A 24,215-nucleotide genomic window follows, 5' to 3' on the forward strand; every position below is an offset into this window, starting at 1 on the left:
GGGGGGGGAGCCATCTTCTGGGGACACCTGCTGGGAGACTTCCAAAAATGACCTCACTTCAAGGACAGGTTGATGTCAGAGATGTTTCCTCCAGATACGCAGATATAGATACAGTGTACAAGATACCGGAACATTATTATTGTGCTCAGAAATGGACCAGACTTTGGAGCCAGTAATGTTCTTTAAGTGCTAGCAAGATGTGCTCCCAACAACCATTCCCAAAGTAACCTGTCAGTTGTTTGTTTTTTTGTTTGTTTACAGTAACTGCAGTTTTATTGATGCTAAATGCTCTCACCTTGTGATGTGCATCATGTAGAGGATTCACATCACTCTCTTGGCTACTGCAATATCATGTGATCAAAATGTCTCGAAATCATCTCACAATTGCCCAGATTGAGAGAAACCTTCCTTATAAATCCTTATAATGAACTTTTTTTCCCCAGTGGAGAAAGGACGATTAGATTGACCTACTTTTGTTTTCTAGTGCTGACCTTGTATCTGGATGGAGAACAGACCCAAGACTCAAGTTCATTGAGTCAATGAAAATTCAGATTGTTAGAATTTACTCAGATCAGAGTTCATTACATTTTTGTTTTTGTTTTTGTTGTTACAAAGAAGAATAAGGACCAAAGGGCCATATTGTGGAGCATCTTATTCTCACAGTGACTTCTGAGAAGCATACAAGCAGAAGATGAGACAATAGGAATCTGCCACTCATGCCCCCCCCCCCAACAACTGCCTCTAGTTCTGGAGATTGTACACGCTCATCAAGTCTAGTAGCTGCTGTTAGCCTTATGCTCCATGAATTTGTCTAAAACCCTTTCAAACCCATCAGAGTTGGTGGCCATTATTTATTTATTTGTTCAGAGAGTTCTGTACCATTCTTTACCAACAACGGTCACAGGGCAATTCACAACGAAATAAGGCAGTATTAAACATAATTCCTAATTAACATTGAAAGAATTCTCATAAAATACATAACATAATCAGCAGTAGCACAATTTAAAATTCACTGCATCTTGTGATACTCTGTAGCTTAACTATGCACTGAGTGGAGAAGTGCTTTCTCATTTGCAGAAATCACCAAAGGAAACCCAGTAGAGAATGAATTCTGGCTTAGTGCACATGCTTCAAGTTGTATTAAAGGAAGAGTTTCTACTTTACATTGGTTTATTTTTGTGTGTGTGATAATTGCATCTTTTGATTTTTGGGGGAGGCAGGTTTGCCCAACCAAAATCCTTTCAGGAACAGGACCAGTGCTGTTTCTAGCGTGGGTCAATGATGAACCCCGAGCCAGAAAAGTGTTAACCTTTTGAAATTGTTTGTAAAATTGTAAAAGGGTGTGGAAGCTGTCACCTGCCAAGTCAGTTCTGGATCTCTGATCTGGAGTTGTCTACAGTTTTAGGGTAAAGTATCTGATGTCCAAAGATATTTGCCTGTCTGGTGAGTTACAAATTTTAAAAGCATCTCCTTTATGGAGGAGGTCAGGTTTGGAAGTGGTTAAACAAGTACTGCTCCTATTTAGAAATCCCATGCTACTTCATTCCTTTTCTTAAACAGAGATTTATTTAAGGAATAAGTTTTTCAGGGTGGAATTATTTATTAAATGTAGTTATGATATCTAAAGTTGCAATCATGTACCCACCGGCCTGGAAATAAGGATAATTGAACTTAGTGGAACTAACTTTTGAGTAAATATGGTATGAATCTACAATCTGTGCACACTTTCCTGGGAGTTAGCCCCACTGAGTGTAGTGGAATTTATGGTATTTCCAGGCAAATCATGCATAGAATTCCGCTGTAAGTAGAACATGCTGTATGCTTTTGGTGATAGTTAACTTAAGAAATATTTCTCTTGCAGAGACAAAAACAGTATATATCAACACTGGGAGTTTGGAAGTGATGGTTGTATCCATCCTAAGGTATGTGAGATATATAAGCATTTTTTAAAAAACTATTTATTCCCAATCTTCAGACTCCTACATGGAGACCAGTAAGACATATATGCATGAATGATTAAATATGGCCTCCTACATGAGCAATGTAAATGTTTTCTCCCTTTTGCATTGTTGCATTGCTTGATTTCTCTCTAAGAATAGCATAAAAGCATTTTATGACAATATTTTCCTTAAACTTCTGACTACTGTGAGCTTTGCATTTTCCTTTTCCCATTTTTTTCTAATGAGTACTATTCACTGACATGTTGATTTTATCGTGTTCATTAATTTGGGGTTTGATTTATACATGTATCAAAGTTCAGCTTTAGTCTAACTGCAAATGGTGCAGCACTGATCTTGGCCAGAAATCAGTATTTCTAGCTGAAATACTCCTACTTGCCTAATCTGTTACTACCCTACTCTCAGCAATTCTCCATGTCACTGCAGCCCTTATAAGATACTGTGGGTGGGTGTGGAGCTTGGGAACGCAGCAGGAAAGGTGACGCAAGAAAGCCTGACCAGACTTCAGCTCTCGGGACATTGGCTACAGCTGTATATAACTTACCATCTAGTTTGTGGACAAATTGGTACATTTTATTGAGTGATTTGCTTTGTTATGAGTATTGTGCCATGAATTCATTGATTTTCTTTGGAACTAGTCTCAGCCTTGGGGTTTCTCATCGATATAGTGGTGAAATGCTTTCTAGAATGTTTTCAAAATGCCTAATTACTTAATATGCCTACCTTAAAATATGCGTGTAATACAATTGAGTTGATGTATAGTCTGTAGCTGGTCTCACTTGCTTGAGACTTTGCTCAGAATGCACTTTTAGTTCTTGTTTTGCACTTGGTGTAGTTGTTATTGTGGTTAGGTTTATCTGTGCCGGCCTGCTTTGTGTAGATAGTGTTATTTGGCGGTGCATGCAGTAGTTGCATATCTAAGGTGAACAACTTGCCTTTTGCACCTGTACTTTTCCAACACTTTCAAAGCACAACAGTGGCATCCCTTTCACACCAGGCTCAACCCCTTTATCCTATAGACTTCAGCCCTGCATCTGGTACAGAGACCAGAAAGTTGTCTTTAAACAGTGGGCAATCTTAGTGTAACAGTATATACTCAGAATGCCCTAATTTTGAAATTCGGAAATTCTTCATTTATATCCTTTACAGTTTACCAAATACTCTATTGCTCATTAGATAAAGCACTATTTCATAGAAAAATAACTTCAGGATCTCATCTATTCTGATTAAAGGCTTAAAGGAAATAGCAAAGTTTTAAAGGAAATTATAGATGTAACATGCAGTCTGTAAGCATAAGAACTCTGCAGTGCAGCGTAGGCCACTGTATTTTAGAGAGCCCCTATTTTCATATAATCCCTGATATTAATATACATCATGTTGGGCTGCTAATCCTTAACCCAGGTGGTGCCAGGGTATGGCGAAAAATATTCCTCAGTTCAGCCCCAGCAACAAAAAAGGAACATATGGGTCATTTGCACCAAAACTGGACCAAATTATTTATTGGCGGTGGAATGGGTTTTGAGGGCAAAAAGTGTGTAAGCAAAGGCTTGCCTCATTTTGGGGGTCAGGGAAAACTTTAGTATTTGTAGTGACTTTCAGTGGGGGCAGCGTTGCTTACTAATAATATGAAATAGGAGAATTTCAACATCTCTCTCACTTTTAAAAATGGAGAAAGCTTTAGTGCTGCTTCAAGGGAAAGCATAGTTGCAGTGAACAGCCAATCACATTATTCAGTGCCTCAATGAGAACAATGCTTGTTTTCTACCTTATCCCAGTGGATCCTTGTCAGCAGAGCAACTATACTAAGCTAGGCATGCAGTAACATTCATATCATCGCAGAGACATGACTCATATTCTGCAGGCATAGGGAGGGTTCCACCATATCCAGTAGGCATATGCCAATATATCCATTGGCATATATTTTTATAAAAGGCCTTCATGAAAATGCCAGTTGTGAGCTAAGTTGACCCTTAACAATGAATGGCACGCCATGATGCTCTTACAAATGAACCTAATGTCATGTTTAAGGAGGGCTTTAAGCATGGGAAAACGGAAAGTGGAAATGTGTGGGGAGACAAAGAAATAATGATTGGAAGTGGAAAGGAAAGTGAATAGTAGAGTTCTGCACTAAGTATGTATATGCATGGATTGAGCAGAAACTACAGTGATGGAATCATATATTGATCAGAAAGGAAAGTTTGGTTGGAGGAGGAAATGGGCCATGTTGCGCCCATGTGTAATATCAACTGAAGCAACAACAACTGCGGCAAACATCTAGAAGGGTCTTAGTGATTTTTTAATACTTACATGTTACAGTCTGTATCATTATTCTCTACATTCTGTATAGAGTTTAAGTTTTGCATTAGTCAAATGGGTGGAAGTTGTAAACAAAATTGTGTAGATGCAACATATCTTTTAATGTCATTGCCTAGGATCAACAACTTTTCCTCCCATAATTCCTAGTGCTAAACTGTAGATGGTTGTCTTTCTACTGATTACATCCTGGTGTGTGTTACTACTCTGCCTTTGTCCTTTCCTACAGGCTTACCCTGAGTTTGTCCTGACCTACCTAGAGGAGCTAAATGTAAGAGAGGAGGTGACCCAGACGGAATACTGCACACACCATGGGGCCCAGTCTCCAGTTCATCGAGAGACAGATAGCAATGCAGCAGAAGAGGTCACTGTATCAAGCCAGAGGCAGGTCAGAGCAGTATTTATTTTTTTAAGGAAAAACATTTCGAAAGGAAATGCTGTTACCCTTTGCAGTTTAATATCAATATTCAAGTTAAACAATTTCTGTATGTGTATATGTAAAGAGAGAGAGAGAGAGAGAGTTTAGCGTGAATATTAATTACATACACATCTTCGAGAAATAGAAGCACAACCCACAATCACACAAAAATACCTTTTTTAAATAGCTCCTATCCCTATGGGATAATATTACTTGTTAAAATGTACCTGCCAAAATATGCTTATCCAAAGTAAATATTTGTATGGAGCACAATATATATTAATTGTATGTTTGTTCATAATTTAATAGGTCCTGCAAAATGATGTCTGTAACGAGAAGCAACTTTCAGGACCTTTGGACGCCCACTTAAGGCCTGAAGGTCCCTTGGGGGAGAATAGGCAGCTGACAGTGGCACTGGTGAGGAAACTAGAAGAGAAACATCCTAAGGCCTCAGCTCAAAGGTAAGCCACTGACAGAACTGATATTTATTGTTCAATGACATTAGATGTTTTCCTTCAGTTTCATGTAAGATTGATTTCCTGGATATTATTGAAATATCTCAGAAGCCCTCTGGCTTGCAAGCAGACATGGAGTTTTGACCAAAACTAATGGAAAGGGGTGACATTTATGCAGGTTTTTTTATAAAAAAGAAAAAGATTGATGTGTACACTATGGAAGAGGATCACTGAGGTAATTATTGTCAACTTATTATGCATAGAAGAGTAAAGTGTATGATTTGGTTACATGCTTTGTTCTACTGAAGTTAATTTTATATGAGTACATCATTTATGCATTTGATACATTTTTACCTATAATATATGATACAAAGGTAAAACAAGAATGTTAAAATTCAAAACTAATAAGCAATATTACATATACCCCTCCACTTTTTCTGCATTGGGTGTTACATGGCAATAAACTCACTGGATGTACTTAGGCTCTAGTACTCACAGAGCAGTTTGCATGAATGTGAGATGTTTTGTATAATACTGAAATATATTTTATATATTTATTCCCTCTCTTGAGAGTGCATGTGAGCTTTGAAACTGTGTTCTATGTTCAAATAGAGATTGATCATAAAGGCATATATCAAATTTCAATCTTGCATTTTGGCAATTTCCCCATCTTTCCCGGCTGCTTAGGATTTGAACATGAAATGTGGAATGGTATTCCATTATGTCGCAATGTTCTGGCCAGATGATGCAGCATGGTGCAACTTTCTGCATTGAGTTGATGAAACAACCCCAGGGGTTCTTAATATTGATGACATAATAGGCATAGAGTACCTCTTTTATGACTACCACCATGCACCTTCTGTGGTGGCATTTCAGAATTGACAGATTGCAATAAAAAGTGTATGATAAAAAGATCAAATTCCTGAATGAGAGCCTGGAAGTGACAAGATTCTTTTAAAACATCGGGAGGGCAGGGCTCATAACCAAATTCTGTTCTGTAATAGCAATGTTTTCTATAGTGGGGTGTAGTGGTTAAGAGCGGTAGACTCGTAATCTGGGGTACCGGGTTCGCGTCTCTGCTCCTTCACATGCAGCTGCTGGGTGACCTTGGACTAGTGTCACACTTTTCTGAAATCTCTCAGCCCCACTCACCTCACAGAGTGTTTGTTGGGGGGGGGGAGGAAGGGAAAGGAGAATGTTAGCCGCTTTGAGACTCCTTAGGGTAGTGATAAAGCGAGATATCAAATCCAAACTCCTCCTCCTCCTCCTCCTCCTCCTCCTCCTCCTCCTCCTCTTCTTCTTCTTCTTCTTCTTCTTCTTCTTCTTCTTCTTCTTCTTCTTCTTCTTCTTCTTCTTCTTCTTCTTTCATAATATAAAAATCACTGGCTTTCATTATATCCTCACAAATAGTACTCACAGGTTTCTAAAAACCTTTCAGACCTAAATCTTTAAACATTTCCCCCATTTACCACATTCCTTATGATCCAGGGAAACAAATTATTCAGCATTCTGCACAAAATTTACTAATACTTACTGTGGGGTGGGTGTCGCTGAGAACCCAACTGCATTTGCAGATATTTGCAAGCAGCCAACACCCTCACACCAGCAGGTGACCAGACTTAATGATAACTCTCAGTTAAAGGCCCTTAGTTGACCACTATTCTCTGTTCACATAAGGATCTTCACAAAATGTGCTCTTTAGGGTTGCCCTCAACACTTCCAGGGCAATATGTGACTGGCTTCCTTCACAAGAATCAATGAAATCCGTAGATTTGATTATCAGCTTCAACACTAAACTATCTGTGTGTGAGATAAACTTGTCCCTTTGTGTGACCTGTGGGATATGTTTACTAACACTCTCCTGCAATGTTTCATGCTGCTTGAATCCTACAATTGATGAACAATTAATGCCATTCACAGGAAGGTGTCCAATGAGGCAGCAACATGCCGTCCAAACCTGTGAAGTGTGGCATACAGTTCTGGCTGTGTTGAGATTTCAAAACATCTTATGCATACGATAGACACATGTGAGGAAAAAAGAATGGGCCCTAAGCAGCTCAAAACCTAGGTGAGACAGTGGTTGAGAAACTAACACCAGGCTTACAGGGTTCTGGGAGAAATATAACAACCAATAACATCTTCTCAAATGTCCCTGATCAGAGAATTAGCTGATTTTGGTTGGCACTCCCCCCCCCCCCCCGGCCCACAAATTCCCTGGGAGTTCCTTGCCTGAAAATCTAGAAGTCACTAGAGCTGGATTATTGTGGACATTGGTGATATACACTTCCAAATGCATGATCCAATAGTGGCCACTGTAGTCATTTCCAAACATGGTGGACTTTGTCTGCCTAAATGTCTATATTATATGGAAGATAAACTTCCCACAATGATATAAGCATCTCAAAAGATAAGTGTTCTGCTTCCTAGTAGACTTAAGTCTTGAGCTGAACAAACTCTGGATTGAACCAAGAGAGCTCAGTCACTAGAGTCTGAGACTATTAATATCAGGGTTGTGCATTCGAGCCCCACATTGGGCAAAAGATTCCTGCATTACAGGGGGTTTGACTAGATGACCAGCATGGTCACTTCCAACTCTAAAATTCTATGATTCTATGAGTCTATGAAAAAGCCACCTTCCTTGTTGTATCAAGAGAGTTAACCTCAGAAATGATTTTTTAAAACTGCAGGGCCAGTTTGTGCAGATCTTTGTGTTGCTCTGCTCAGCAAGGAGCAGGTCGTAGGTAAAACTTGAACTAGTTGTCTTTGCTTGTCATTGGCTCATGTTCCACCTACTGTTGGTCTCCCTGCATTCTGCCCTGGCAGTCCCAATGGGCACCGCTGATTAAGGGGCACGGGGGAAATCTACAAATAAGATTGAAGAGGCTGAGAAGAAGCAGGTCATTATACTGGGAACCACTCCTGATTTCCCAGTTCACATTATACCTGCACAATATTGAATGATTCGCTAAGATTTGAGGAGTGCATAGATGCACATGCAGAAGAATGGTGTGTGTAAATGAAAGATATTTCATGTACCTGATACAAAATGATATTGTTATTATGAAGACTTTGCAATACAAAGTGGCACTCGAAGTCTCACATGCGATTGATTTGTCTATTCCAAAACAAAATAATTAGTATGGCAGATGATTCCCCCCCTCCTAATAGGCACTTCTGCCATTCAGGCCAGTTCTTCCCAAAATCCAATGGGCAGAAGGTGGGGAATGTTGGTCATATGGAATAATGCATTGAAAGTGAACTGTTGGGAGTAAATGGATACTTTCATGGTGGGTGGCTTTATAGAATGACTCCAAGGTAGAGCAAAGATCTTGCAAGTAAGACATCCTATGGCTTGTATCCAGGGTAGTGCAAGTTGAACAGTGGGGCTTTCTCATCCTGTCCTTCCCACTGCTGTTGCTGTGCACTGGAAAATACACTCTTGGGAGCCACACACACCAGCCTGGAATGTCATGGGATATTTCAAAGGGGTTCCATAGGGAGAGGGGAGGATCAATATAAATTGAGTAGAGGCATCTTAAGGGAGCAAAGCTGCCATACGCATGCCCCCCCCCCAATGCCACATTCTGCACTATTCCAAAAATTCCTCCAACTCCTAGGAGCAGCTTTTCAGGGTGCAATGGGATACAATAAGGAGGGGTGGAAGTCCCATTGCACGAATCAAACTTCACTCACATAACTCTGCACCCAAGCCTTCATCTACTACTGCACCTACACAGATTTATATCTGCCAAGTGTACATTTATCCTGCTTGTACCTGCGTGCAGAAATCCACATTAAAAGCACAACAAAATGCATTGTCCTATATAATTTTAAGTATATGAATAGTCCCTTTTACTTTTATGGGACCACTTGCTTTCTTACAATTTGGCCCTTCCGCCTAAATCAATAGTTCCTTATCAGGTATTTATTGGGGGGAAATCCAGAAGATTTAATTTAAAAAGTTACACTTTATCTTTCATTGCCATCAATGGCAAAAAATATTAACAGGGTTTTGTCTTGAGCTATATAACATTGGCCACCTACCCTTTTCCAATAGAAAGAAAATTCCTATAAATCACAGGTGAAATATTTAGTTTATATAGATATAACTAAAAGCACTTTTATTTCCCATCCTTTTTTTTGAAGTGAAGAATTTAAGAATTCCCCCCCCCCCTATAAAATTTTGTTTTATTTTCTCAAAACACCTGGGGTTTTGTGTTTTCATGAAACAATATTTCAGTGTACCTAACCCCCACATTGTACTTTGTGGGAAAATTACGATGGAGTGAATCTTTTCACTGAAAGCTCAAGCTTTTCCTCATGATTTATCTGCCATATAAATGTTCTAAAGGTTAAAGCTTTGAATTGGGGACAAATTAGCTTTCATTACATGCTTTAGTTGAATCTTGACAAAAATTACTCAGCTCTCTGTTTGAGCTAGATAATTTAAATTCATTTTCCCCCTGTTCTTTGTAGACTCAGCAATACAAACCTAACTCAACGTGGTACAGAAATAATATAGATGCTGTGTTTCGTATTTTTCACCTGCCGGTGTGAGGTTGTGGTTGTTTGCGTTCTTCTATTAAATTGAGCAACTTACCTTTATTTAAATTGAATAGAAGTTGTTTGGGGGGAGAACTGTAGCAGCCAACAAAGCATGGTGACCCAGCTTGTCACCCAGTGACCTGTGAGAAGGAAATAATGAACTGTGAGTAGCTGTCATCTTAACTGCTTCTGACAGTTTGGCTATGGGCACATCTGTGTTAGTTGCATGGAAAGGCCTTTGTTGTTTTCCCACTAGTGACTTTGCAGACCGCTGTGGGGTTTGCTCGCTGCCCTGCTCCTCTACTTCCCTCCCGTTTTAGCAGGGAAAACAGCTGCCAATGATGGTCTTGACATTTCTTTTAATGATTTACTTGGCATTTATTTAATTATAAAGTACAAATCATATTGAGGTATTAAACCTTTTTGGATATTTTGAGGGAAGTTAGGATCCTGCCACAGTTACAGTTTTGCAATCCATTTGGTCATACTTCCACGCTCTGCATTAACTCTAAAAAGGTTTTGTCTCATAACTTCTCTACATAATAATTTTGACTTTAGACCATCTCAATTTTACATCAACATTTTTATAATTTAGAAACTACTACAGTACTACTATTAGTATTGATACTACTACTGTCACAGTAGTCCCATGTAAACAATTGTAGTAAAATGATTACTGCATATATATGCCTGTTTTCCTTTCATGGTTTAGACCAAGATTGCCTTTTTTATTCTTATTTAAACTTAATGCTTATGAGCCAGAGATACGTGAGGGGAAATTAAATGTTCACAGTGGGCTTCTTGTTTTACCTTCCTTGAACCACTTTCTTTGCCTCCATTCCTCTACCTCCATGTGTGAAAAATGCTTTTAAAACTCTCCTGACTTTGAAAAGCAGATTCTCTCACAGCAAAGAAAAAGAAATGCTCCACTTTCCATGCAGTGTTCCTTGTGCCCACATGTGCTCAGTGAAACACCAATTTTTACAGTTGGAAACAATCTTAATTGCTCTTCCTTGATGATAATTCATTCTTAAGTAAAACAAATGATTTTTCTTTCTGAACTGAGTAAAATAAATCTGGAGCTACTATGAAAGAAATGACATACAACTGATTATTTTTGTTCTTCAAATAAACTTGGATATTTGGGGCAGTGCATTTCATGACAGTTTAAGAGGGTTCTTGGAAATGCTGACCCTAAACCTTATTTATAATTTAAATAAGTAGAAAAAGCAACCAATGTGAACAATAAATTATGATCCATTTTCAAATATGACAATTTTATGAAAGTTTTATAATCCCTCTTATATCAATGACTGAGGGCCAAACTAGCTGAGACACCATTTGCAAAGTAATTGTGTGATAGGCTTTTAAAAACGAGTACAGTAACTTGAATCCCAATCTGGATTAGTCATGCTCATGTGTGTTATTTGTATTTGGGGAGGAAAGCTTCCACTGATGTCCTGAAGGTAGTTGTTTTTCTGCAATGCAAATATGGTGGCATGATGCCCGAGTTCTGGATCAGGACCATGGTGGGAGAGGAGGTGCACTAGTGCAATGGGATTCCCCCTCCCCACCTCTATGTGTGTACCCTTTGCCCTCCCTAAATCTGCTCAAGAGGGTTGAGGGGAAATCCAGGAACAGATTTAGTGGGGATGCAGGGGGAGGAGATGGGGTACAAGGAAAAGTGCTATATTGAATGCAACCCATTCCCCCTCCTCTTAACCATGGTTAAAAATTGGGAGTTCCTCAGGACTGTATGCCTTTCAACTTCTCCTCCTCCTTTTACTTGAGGTTGTGTGTTCCCCTTTCCTCTCCCCCATTCAAAATCCCCATCCTTTCCTTTTTCATTCATTCATTCATTCATCCTTTATTGGCATAATCCTTTCCTTTTTCAGTACTAACTATGCAGCATAACTGCAGTGAGTTAAGTGCTAATCATAAATATCTGATTCTGGTGCAGACGTGAACTGTGAACTAGTGGTAGCCATAATTTGCCTGACTCAGGTGGTGTAGCAAACTATGGTGACTGTGTGTCAGGCAGTAGAAGGGAGAATTGTTGCTGAAGCAGAGGGGGAGGGATGATAAGAAGAAGGTGCACTGCCTGTTTCTGGCAATTGCACCATGGTTTGGCAGCAGCATCTGAACTAAGCCAGTACGTCTGCCGTGAGCCTATGTAAGAAATTAATCATCACATTCAATACCAGGCTTGTATTTAGCCAGTTGCCTCTGGTGGTTGTTTTTTTTTTTTAAAAAAAAAGCTCTATGTAATCAGATGCCCTTCCCCCACTGTGATGGGATAGAGGCACATGGTCAGCCATTACTGTGCATTTGTGTAGGGTTGTGCCATGAAGTCTTTCTCTTTTCTTTCTGGCCTTAGAGTTGATAATCCCAGGACCATACTATTGCACATGCCTTTTTTGTGTGTGGAGGCTGCACTGCCAGGTGGATACATTCATCTAACCATAAAATTCTACCCGAAAGGAAAGAATCCTGGGAAAAAAGCAGTTATCTGACTCCACAAGACTCCCCTGTCATTTCATAGTGCTTGCGCCTCTTTGTAAATGTAGACGCTTTTCATTTCCTGTCCTTCCTCTGTCTCGTTCTCAGTGTGCACATCTTATCTGACTTAAGCCCCCACAAACAGGATTGCATCCTGGAGAGTGGCTGTCATCTCTTCAGCAGGTCTGCCCCCATTTCATTACAATGCGGACGGGAAATCCCATTCTTGCCGCTGCGATTACAATAGTGCTGTGCAAGTGACCTACTCAGATGTTTTCACAGTATCTTTAAACATTGAGGGAGGTTTTGAGAAATGTGTTTCAAGAGAAAGGTATCTACTGAAAGATTGTGAATGAGATGTAAAGACATGGGGATTTATCAGCAAAGCAAGAGCAGTTTTGTGTGGGGTGCCCTCCGCCCCACAAGGAAGAGACAAGTATGATAAATATATGATACAAATAAAACTAAGCGTATTTGAGAACAGAATATATGTATATTTTATAAAACAAATATGTATGTATGAAAATTTTGCAAGATCATAACTCGTGGCGCCTACGGAATTTAAGGTGGCATTGTGTTTACTCCTTTGGGCTGGATGCCCATGTATTCTTTTTATATGTGAGTTATGTGTATCTGTTTGCATGTGGCCTGGAAACTGTCCTTTATACCAGGGGGTGGGCATAAGATATATGGAGATTTTCTAGTTGCTCTCTGGTTTGCAATAAATCAGAAAGGTCTCCTCTGCCCAATGCAGCAAGTAAAATTGCAAGTAAAAGGCATTATCTGCCATGGGTAGCCTAAAGCCAGTTACTTACTTACCCTTCACACTCAGTGTTCCTCACCTGTAAAATATGAGTATTGATTGATTACTGTTGAGCACATTTTTGCACAAGTGTGAGGGCTACTTTTAGAAATCGTATTAGAATCACTATCTGTAGCAAACCGAGGTGTAGATTTGTACTTGGATATGCAGATTACCCTAGGGCAGGCATGTCAAACCTGCGGCCCTCCAGATGTTTTGGACTACAATTCCCATCTTCCCCAACCACTGGTCCTGCTAGCTAGGGATCATGGGAGTTGTAGGCCAAAACATCAGGAGGGCCGCAGGTTTGACATGCCTGCCCTAGGGTATGAGTCATGGGATGCAATTGATAATGGGGTCTGCCAGCTGATCCATTGTTTTGTATCTGGTTCTGTAGCTCCAGCTCCAGAACTTGATGCAAATTAGCGGCATGGTGGGGGGACGGGACGGGACAGAACCAGATGCAAGGTGGGATTCCTGTACAATGGAGTTCTCATTTTTTTTAAAAAACAACACTCTTACTTATGCTTTACGTTGGAAAGAAGTGTAGAGAATCTCATGTAAGCTGATCAAACTTTCCATTCAGTATATTCCATTGGTCATCCATCTCCCCAAGAAATTAGCATACATGTTCTTTCCTGTAATTAAAACCCGCTGCTGTTTGTATTATCCTTGAGCTTCAGAGAGGTTGTTTACCCTTCTATTTCTGAGATCAAGTATTTGACAAATATCCAGTATTCCCCACAGCCCTTAATTTATGTAGGAAAAGCAAAGTTCCCCCATCATTTTCACATAACTTGCCTCCTAGACCATCTCTTGGTTTCATCTGAAGGCTTTCTGGTTTGTCAGCATTGTGCTTCTGAAATAGCATCACATTAGTTTATCTCTAATTTTTCCCTTTCTCGTCGAGCCTCTTGTACTACTTTAAAGCCATGCAGCACTTTTTGCAAGGTATCCAGTGGCTGCTCTGCCTTTCTTCCAATGGAAGCTGCGGCTTCCTCACAGTGAACTGTGTCATACATGTTTCTGGTGTACTCTTATCAGCAACATGCCCGTGGGTTCGTGGATGGCACATGCTCTCAGAGCTACAGCTGTTGTGTGTCTTTCTGCTACACCTTCCTAGGCAATCTGCCCTTGGGTCTCCTGATGGCACACTTTCTGAGTTGCAGCTGTTTCTTCATCTGCCTTCAGAACAGTTCCCTCAGACATGTCCAGAGATGCCATGTAGTCTTCTCTACACACTTTCTTCATGTGCTTCTAGAAGGAGTTTACTGCCAGAACAAATGCACTGTATGGATATGTGATTCTGCTTTTTCTCTTAGAATGAGTTTTCAGCACTCCTCAGATTACAGATTGATGGTTTGCATACTGTTAGTGTGATTTCCCAGGGCTGCTTCAGAAGAAATAGGAGTTGCTGACCTATAACTATTCCATTGGGCATACAGTCGTACCTTGGAAGCTGAACGCAAGTAAAATGTTTTGGCTCCCGAACGGCGCAAACCCAGAAGTGAGTGTTCTGGTTTGCGAACGTTCTCTGAAAGCCGAATGTCCGATGCAGCTTCCGCGGCTTCCAGTTGCATGCAGGAAGCTCTTGCAGCCAATCGGAAGTTGTGCCTTGGTTATCGAATGTTTTAGAAGTCGAACGGACTTCTGGAACGGCTTCCGTTCAGCTTCCAAGGTACGACTGTACTTATACAACCCTCCTTTCCCCATATTTGTGAGAGAATGTTGAAATGAAGAGTAGTACTGAGACAGAGCTCTACCCCTTCCAGGTGCAATCTCTGGACAGGATCCTCCTTTACCCTTCAATTTTGTAAGGCTTCCTTACTTCTGAGAGTTGCATGCATATTACTATAATTAGATTGAGCCAATCAGGAAAAAACTTCACTTTATAGATAAGCAACCTAAATTTCCTTCCAATGTTAGGCCATCCATTACATATGCATACATTTTAAACATATACTACTCTCAGTTGATTTAGTGTTGCAAATATTGCATCAGGGAGAGTAATTTTATAAGCTAACCACCTGATGGGGGTGATTAACCAGGCAGTTGTACAAAGGTGACAAAAGAGTTGAGGGAGGCATATAGAGTTAACTGTGCATCTTCAAGGAGTTGAAATCACATTTGCTGTGAAATGGATTTGATTAGAATATGATCCAATACAGTTCTTGTCCCCACTTAAACCAGGAATGAATGGATAACATCTTAGTTGTTCCCTGTTTGTTGTGGTTTGGTATGACAGAAGCTCTTCTCAGTTTGGGGTGTGAGGGGAAGTGGATTGCTTTGATGAGTATAAACTGTTATTGGATAGGCATATAAGTAGGATTTTAAATTAAAGATCACAGGAAGTTGCCTTATACTGAGTCAGACTGCTGATCCATCTAGCTCAGTATTGCCCACAGTAGTGGTCAATGACTCTCCAAGCCCTACCTGGAGATGCCAGGGATTAAACCTGCATGCAAAGCAGATTTGTGGTCTTGAAAAGTACAGTTCTAAAACTTGGCTAGAAAACACAATATTGTTTACTTTTTATGGGTGGTTTATATGAAAATCCGTATTCCTGATTTTGGAATAGGGTGAGGTGTTCACACACACAAAAAGCTATAAATATTTAAATCTTCTACAGACTACCCAAAGTGACTCCAGCATTGCAGAAGTGGCAAGTGGCACCCTCCAGAGTATGGGAAAACATGCTTGCTCCATCTTCCTTGTGAAGGTGGCTATCATATCTCCTCCCCCACTCCTTTTTTCCAGGCTACCCAGCTCCCTCAACCATTCCTCATAAGGCTTGGTTTCCAGACACTTGATCGTCTTGGTTGCCCTCCTCTGCACACGTTCTTAGAGGGACTTGTCTGCCAAACTGCTGCAAAGCAAGGTCCAGGAGGGTTAATGATGTCATTACTCTGTGATTCTCGTTTGCATGCATACTTAATTTTTCATTAGATGTTATTGTTGATGGGAGTTGTAGTCCAGCAACATCTGGAGGGCACCATGTTGGTTACCCCAGTTTTATTGAGGGGAAAATACTGAAACAATTAAAAAACCTATACACTTTTCAATTAGAAATTCTCACTGTTGTGCCCTGTCTTTAAAAGTAAAAGGTTCAAGTTTAAGCACAGAAATGTCATACCATCAATCAGCAAAGCTTCAGGGAAGTTGAACATGAGTTATTGATGTCCATTTTTAACATATTCCACAATTAGAAAAGCTAAACTTATTGTACAGCTCAGTCCATAACTTTAAACCCTGTTCTCTCTAAGAATGAATGAAGGTGCTAAAAAACAACAACATTAGAGCCAAGGCAGGCCCAGCCCCAAATATTTTGCTGCCTGAGCTGTCCAAGGTGGAGCCTCCTCCATCCTCTCATTCCATGTACAGAAGCTGACCAAACTGGCAGTTTAATCTTACTACAGCACTGGTCAGGGGACAGCATCCTTTATTGTTTCTGAGGGTAGAACCTAGCTTAGGCAGGGCAAGGCAGACTATGCAGCACAAAAAGCTCTATCCACTCACTGCCGCTCAGCTGCCTCACTCTGCCAGTGGTAAGGCTAGCTCTGCCTATATCACCTTGTCGTGGTGAGTGGGCTTGCATGTTCCTATGACCCTTGTGAGCAAGCCGTTGGGAATCTCGTACTCCCAGCAGGGTCACCCAAGGCGGTAAGGTCAAAGGGAAGGAGCTAGACAAAAAATGATCCAAGAAGTCCTCAATGGCAGAACAGGCGGATGATAACAAGTGGTATGTTACAATGGCTGTGAAGGCGGATGAAGGCTGCAGCAGATAGGAATTTACCGGTTTGTTGTGACTACTTCATGCCATCGGAACAGAGCCCTACTGTGAAGACTGTGCGTTGTTCAGCGTGCACTGATCTACACACATAAAACAAATTCACGCACAGGCGTCTTCCAAAAACCCCAAAGAGGAAGGTACATCCACACCGTGATCAACTACCGCCCGGAAACCAATGTCCCCACTGTGGAAGGACGTGTGGATCCAGAATTGGCCTCCACAGTCACTTACGGACTCATTTTAAAAACCGTGTTTATGGAAGACAATCTTACTTGACTACAAGTGATTGCCAAAGAGGAAGATACTTTTACATATTAAACATTGTGATCTATTCAGGTATTTCAAAACAGTAATCTTTAACCATTGCATTAGCTCCTAAACTTTGTGATGGTTCTCTTGAACCTAGTGATGGTTAAGAGAAATAGGGGAGGAGGAGAATAATCTGTTTTGTTTCAATTACCAGAATGAAGGATTCATTCTCAACTCTTTTTTTCCAGTCAAAGCTATTTTTTTAAAAGCACATATTCCACCACCAAAGCTTATTGCTTCCCATTTAAAATCACTCTTTTTGACTTTGCCAGAAGGGGTATCAGTTTAATGCCTCATCTAAAGAGGACAGGATGCCCCCCCTTTCCCCTAATAGTCCTGCATGGTTGCAATGTCAGCATTGAACCTTGTGCTTAGACTCTTGTGTGGGCCTTCAGCTGATGACCTTTTGCCCCAGAGGCAAGAAGGTTACTAATGAAGGCATGCTGGCTCTGAAAGTGGGGAACATGCAAAGATGAAGAAGTGGGCTGAACAGGTCAAACCAAAGCCATTTTGGTTCATGCTTTCCTCTAAAGAATTGAGTCATCCCTCCCGGCCTCCCCTCCTACTGCCTCATGGTGACCTCCAGCCAGTTTTTAACTTATTCACTGACCCTGGAATTAACACCTTTCATTCTATTAATACTTTCAGGATCTATGACCACAGCCTTTTCCACAGATCCCATATGTCTAACTTTCCAAGTATGTGGTGACAATTCAGAGAATTGTGTGTGGCTTACCCAATAGTGTGGGTTATAACTTCAGAGGCTGCTGCTTTTTTAAAAACAAATGGGAGAGGGAGTCAAAAGTCCTGCTTGGGTGTCTACCATCCTTGGGAGTTTTGTCGCTTGTAACCTGTTGGAGTAATGCATACTACTTAACTCAAAATAGCTGTAATCGTTTAGAACCATAAACAATAGTAATAAAGTTAGTGCTAGAGAGAAAAATAAACCAGAAGCAACAAATAAAATCGTTAGAATCCTGGAAATGTTGGGTTGTTTTTCTTTAAAGTAGCTGTGGAGATGAGCTTTTCAATATATGTAAGTTTTAAAAGATGATCCAATAAAAGCTGTGCTATTTTATGTCACTAAAGGAGGTTACCTATCTTTCCCATATATGGTTTCCTCAGTCCTTGCTATAGCTTCTCATGAGGCTCTTAACCCTTATGTAATATATTTTGAAACGGGAAGATATTTAACTTCATTACACTAGGTTCCAAAGTTACGAGGGAACAGTTTTTATTTTATTTTAGGAAGCAGTGTTTTCTAATAACTTTGAAGTTTAGCCACAGTGTGTGTGTCATATGCATCAGGGTTTTCAAAAAAATAAATAAATTTGTAGCACATGTCAGTTTACTCAGAAGAAAGTTATATTGGGGCTTACTCTTTATTGCATCATTAATAACATATTTATTTACATATCAATCCCTCTTCTCCTTATCTCTTTTTGTCCCCCTTCTTCCTATTTATTCACCTTTCCCCTCCCCTCCTCACAATTCCCCACTCTCTTTTTTTGTCAATGAAAACTTTTAAAAATCTGATTGCTCTGGGGGTATTTGGTGAGGGGGTTACTGATGGGGAGGGGCAATTTAACCCTTCCCTTCCTAACTGCAGCTCCTGCTTCCCCCAAATTTTCCCATACATGACAATAAGGCTTTTGAATATATCTAAAGCCTAATTTGTAGGTAATGTTGCAGGATTTCAGGATGACCCCCCGGTCATCCTGAAATTCCATGGGATTGACTGAATGTTATTAAACTTAACATTGCCATATAATGAAATCCTTGTTTTCCACACCCTGTGCTTCGCAAACTTGCTAACTCTAACAAGGGATAAGAAATTAATTGTCCAAACTTGGACTTCTAATTATGAATTCAACATTACCTCTGTAATAAATATTGCAGGTGGATTAGAATCCAAATCCTTTTCATAAAAAGACTGTGTCCTAATACTTTTTTAATTCATACGGAGCTTGCTGTGCTATCAAATCCATCCGTTGGTGGGAGGGGAGCAGCATCATTCCTTACACATTTTATGCATAAGGTTTTTAAGCAGAACCTCCTTTTTCACACTGAGTTATAATTTTGTTTTGCTTAAGCTTATAAGAACCCAGGTAAAAATAACTACATTTAGAGCAGTTTCCTCAGCTTGGCAATCTCAGAGGGGGAAAATTTCTAGATTAGTAAAAAAAAATGCCTCTCTCTCTCTCTCTTTCTCTCTCTCCTCCTTGTAAATATCTAGTCCTTTATGTTAGTTCCATTAATGTCTGCTAATAAGTTAGTCTTCAAATATCAATACGATGATGTGGGCTTGATGGAAGTTAAATGTCCCTAAATCCTATGAATTGATCTGTACGAGCTGTTTTCCACATGAGCGGTAGCTTCACCGAGGCAGACATCCGCAAACAGTGGAGGTCAGGGTGATGAAGGAGGAGCGGGCTTGGCGGCACACATGCACTCTATTCCTGACAGTGTCTTGCTTCGGCAAGGGGAAGTGAAGCGCACATACCATGCTCAGTGGCATTTCCAAATGCAGCTCAGCTGGGGGCCTGTGCTTATTGCATCAGTGGCACATACTGGGGGGGGGGGAGAGAAATACATAATTTTGTCAAAGTAGTAGATCACAATCTCCCCCTCCTCCTTCAAAATCATCACCACCACACACTAATAGCTCTAATAGATACGGATTTTATGCATATTTCAGTCACAGCAGTATTTCTAATGCATATGTGAAAGGGTTCTAATTTATGTCTACCAACTGTGTGGTGCCCTTCTTTTGGGTAATGTCATCATCCTAATGGTGTTTCTATTATACTCAAAGGTAGTAAATGAGGCTTATTGCAGGAAGGTAATTGATTTTCACTGAGTGAAAATGTAAATAGCCATAAGAAATCCTATGAAAGACAAGCAGTTTGAAATTGTCAGAGAAATGAGTCACAGGCACGACTTGCTGGTCCTTGTATTTGTAAAAATGCATGTGTTTCCTCACCCCAACCCAAGCAAAAAAAGAGAGCCAACGATAACATATTTCCTATCATTTTATTTCAGACAGCAGCATAATGGGAGAATGTCGATGATTTTGTGTTTTCCAGTGTGCTTTATGAAGACGTATTGAACATGTTCAGGAAGGTTGGCTCATTTTGTCAGATTCCCCTCAAGTGGGGTAGTCTGTGGATATTATTTCTAAAATCAATGTGGTAAAAAATAATAATTCTCTGGCATTTCTGTGCTTTTAATATAGTAATCTAATAAATCCACTTCCTGAATTGGGGAAGTGAGCCTTCCATGGTCACTGGGCATGACAAGATTTGTGCAAATGTCAGAATTCAAGAGGAATGGGTACATTTAAAGAAAACATGCCCTTCATGTTTTCAACTGCTGTGTAGTCACCCTTTTAGGGAATTGTTTTAGATCAGTAAATATAACCACCTGTAGTTCAGAACTCTTTTTACTATTCCGCCCTCCCCTTTTGCCTATCAGGAGTGTTTCTTTCTATTATCCTTAATTAACATTGTGTGTGTGTGTGTGTGTGTGTGTGTGTGTGTGTGTGTGTGTGATAGAATTGTAGAGTCAGAAGGGATCCCAACCACAAGGGTAATCTAGTCCAACCCCCCGCAATGCAAGAATAGGAGAGAGAGAGAGAGAGAGAGAGAGAGAGAGAGAGAGAGAGAGAGAGAGAGAGAGAGAGAGAGAGATTTGCTAATATGAGCATATTGCACTGTCCCAGATTTTTTATTAAAAAACGGTTGTTGTTTCTTTGTGTTGGAGGAATTACATTTTAAATCACTGTTGGTTTTCTGAATCATTCCCTAATAGGTTCGATTTCTTCCCTACAATACATCATTTAGCTGTATTTTAGTCTTGCAGTTGTGTTTGGAACATAATTTGCCATCTTAACTGTGAATATTTACCCTGTAGCCAGCAATTAATTACTGATTAAAAAAACACATAACATTGGATCCCGGAGTGTTTCTTCTGAAAACAGGAGCATTCATTGTATCTCAGAGACTGAGAATCCAGCAGAGGCTCCTACTGGAGGAAGGGGGAAGAAGACATAGCCTGAGTTCCCCTAAAGCAACCTGCATCAGTTCCTATGCTGTTCTGGAGGACCTCCCAAACCCTTGGGAACAGGTTTTCAGGGGGCACAGTGGGGCTGCAAAAAGAAGAAAGAATTGGCAAAAATTGTGTCTTTCCTTGCTCCAGTCTTGCGTGCCACTCACAGAAACTTTGGATCTAGCCTACTGTTTAGATTTGTTGAAAAGGCTTTTGAATACAGTGGTACTTTGGGTTACAGACGCTTCGGGTTACAAACTCTGCTAACCAGGAAGTGGTTGTGCCAGGTTAAGAACTTTGCCCCAGGAGGCCCCATTAGCGAAAGCACGCCTCAGGTTAAGAACCATTTCAGGTTAAGGATGGACCTCTGGAACGAATTAAGTTCTTAACCCGAGGTACCACTGTAGTTTGTCTTTCTAGGGGAATATCTGGGGGAACAAAAGTATTTAGAATGCTTTCTATGAGAAAGGCACTACAGAATTATAGTTCATTTCCTTTCTCTTGGGATTTTACATCCTTCTACACATAATCCCTCCAATACTTTGTCGACCTCATGAGAAGAAGAGATTCCCTGGAAAAGACACTGATGTTGGAAAAGATTGAGGGCACAAGGAGAAGGGGACGACAGAGGATGAGATGGTTGGACAGTGTTCTCGAAGCCACCAACATGAGTCTGACCAAACTGTGGGAGGCAGTGTAAGACAGGAGTGCCTGGCATGCTCTGGTCCATGGGGTCACGAAGAGTCGGACACTACTAAATGACTAAACAACAACAACAACACATAATGCACATAGAGACAGGACAGTATTAGCAATCAGTCCAAATGGAGGTTGTAAAGTATTCAAGTAGTGCAATGTTCGATGTTTCTTAACCCAATATAGGCTCTAGACTACTTCCCCATTTATCCACTTTCAAATTAAATCAGGCCAGATGTTTTAGCAGTCAGAACACTTCCTAGCAGTTTTCAGACAGAAAGCTGTGACACGGATATATCCCCATTTGAAAAACATCAGAGTTTAGCTTTCTTCAGGAAGAAGATTCTCATTAATATGATGATTAGGAACTGTATGTAATAAAGAATCATGTTTTTCTTTCTAGTTTATTTCTGTCATGCCAAATTCACCAATGCTCCCTACCTGGTATTCAAAGTTTAGCACAATAGTTTAAAGACAGGTATGTGCATAAGATTAAATAATAAGGATCTGGTATACTAGCAGCCCCTAACCCAGTGTTGCTCAGGAATAAAATATGAAACCTCCAAATCAGTGTAGTTTGAAATTAGTGGTTAAAATCAGTGCACTTTAGAAAGGTTCCCTCTGCCATCTTTATTCAAAATGGTGTCCAATTGTATCCCAAAATAGACGAAAACCTGTTCCTTGATTTCAGGAACTATTATACAAAATGTGGTTACTAATCTTAAGATGTGTCCAAATGCATTGCAAACAAACACCTTTCCAAAATATATAGTATATTAAATTCAAGCGGGTATTGAACAATATTTGCCACTCAAGTGATGACTGCAAGATTTCTTCCTAATGGTTAAGAGGTGAAATAATAGGGGAACATATTATTTGTTTAAATTAATATTATAGTAATACTATAGTTACACACAGACATTCAGTATAATGAGAAGCTGTCTGAATACGTATTTGTACAGCCAATGCTGTTTTGGGTTATAGAAACTAGGCAACCATGCACTGAATAAATTCTATAATCTGAAATATTATAGCAGGAGTAAGTTCTCAATAATATAACCTCTGGTTCTCTAGCTGAATTTTTAATACAAGAAATATGAATGCAGGTGATATCTGTATACATGGTTTCCTGTGCTTTTAAGAATTCATGTCATTTTGTTGTTTGGTACTAATTTTCACCTCAGCATGAATTAGCAATGACTGAAATTAGCTCAAAGTGAATTATAGTGGAACTATTTTGTCTCATCAGCAATGAATTTTGTAGAAGAGGCTCCCCCCTCCCACCCCGGAACTCTTGTAAGGTACTGAATTGGAAAGCTTTGGGTACTTATTATTAATTGAACCAGGACATTAAAGCCAACTGCAGTGACATTGTGTGTACTAAGGTGATTCACTCTGGGCCTGGGAACACCAGTCTGTAGGCAAGCAGAAGAATCTAAGGCTAGGAGATTTCTTTCCAATTGGACAAGGAACTTGTCACCTATGCAGTCATTATTCCAACCAGCATAATATAATGCACTGTCTTGCCTTCCCCCACTTTGCCTGAATATTTTGCTTGCTTGTTTAAATACGGTAATGTACTGCGACACATACCGGTAGGCACTCAACTTCCAAGCAGCGAGAAGTTTCAGGGGTGCAGCATTCACCCAGAGTACAGTTTTGTTTTTCTGTTTTGATATGATTAATACATGTTACCATTAAATGTTTTAAAGGACAATAGCACTAGTAAATAATAATACTGTTGCACACCACCCTAATCTCCAAGTGATGTGTGATTCCAGGGGTTCCAGACACTCACCCAGGGCCCATGTTTCCTTTTTGAAACGAGGCACAGCAGAGACTGTGCTGGTTTTTTATGATATATGGTTTACAGTATATACAAATATACAAACTGAGGCTAAAGAAGGCCTTGCTACTCCCATAGCTGCAGCCTTGGATTCAAACAGAGATTTGACACTGCTTTTTAACATTGCTCCCCCTCTCACTGTCCATCTTTTCTTTCCTTCTCGGTGACATCATTTCTTCCTAACCTAAACTTCTAACTCACATTGCTTCTAACTTTAAACCCTGGCTTTATCTGTTGAGGGAGGGGCCCTACCTATTTGCAGTTTCACACTGAGTCTCTTTGATCCTTTGTCTTCTAAATGGCCCATTATGACAATTACTTTATCAGGAAACTAGCCTGGCTTAATTAGCTGTTGGCACTTGTTGATCCAAGCATTAGAGAGGTCTAGCACATAGCTAGATCCAGGGATCACAGTGGTCTGGGAGTATCCCAACATTAGAAGCAGCCTTTGATTAAATTCTAGCATTTACTGTATCCAGGAATCTAGAAATGTCTAGCGCCCACAAACTCATAACAATACAATAACACTTGAAATAC

General features: G+C 40.1%; 1 protein-coding gene across 5 annotated transcripts in view; it reads left to right on the forward strand.

The window, feature by feature from the left end:
• Positions 1-24,215, forward strand: part of DCDC1 (doublecortin domain containing 1) — a 244,302-nt gene that overhangs the window by 135,838 nt on the left and 84,249 nt on the right. For all 5 annotated transcript variants that reach the window (XM_088653766.1, XM_060275323.2, XM_088653781.1 and 2 more), the window contains 3 exons: positions 1,862-1,922; positions 4,501-4,659; positions 4,999-5,150. In XM_088653766.1, coding sequence (XP_088509892.1) covers positions 1,862-1,922; positions 4,501-4,659; positions 4,999-5,150 — 372 coding nt within the window. The remainder of the gene's footprint in view (positions 1-1,861; positions 1,923-4,500; positions 4,660-4,998; positions 5,151-24,215) is intronic.

Source organism: Zootoca vivipara, chromosome 1 (assembly GCF_965207765.1).
Source record: "Zootoca vivipara chromosome 1, rZooViv2.hap1.1, whole genome shotgun sequence".
NCBI classification, from domain to species: Eukaryota; Metazoa; Chordata; class Lepidosauria; order Squamata; family Lacertidae; genus Zootoca; species Zootoca vivipara.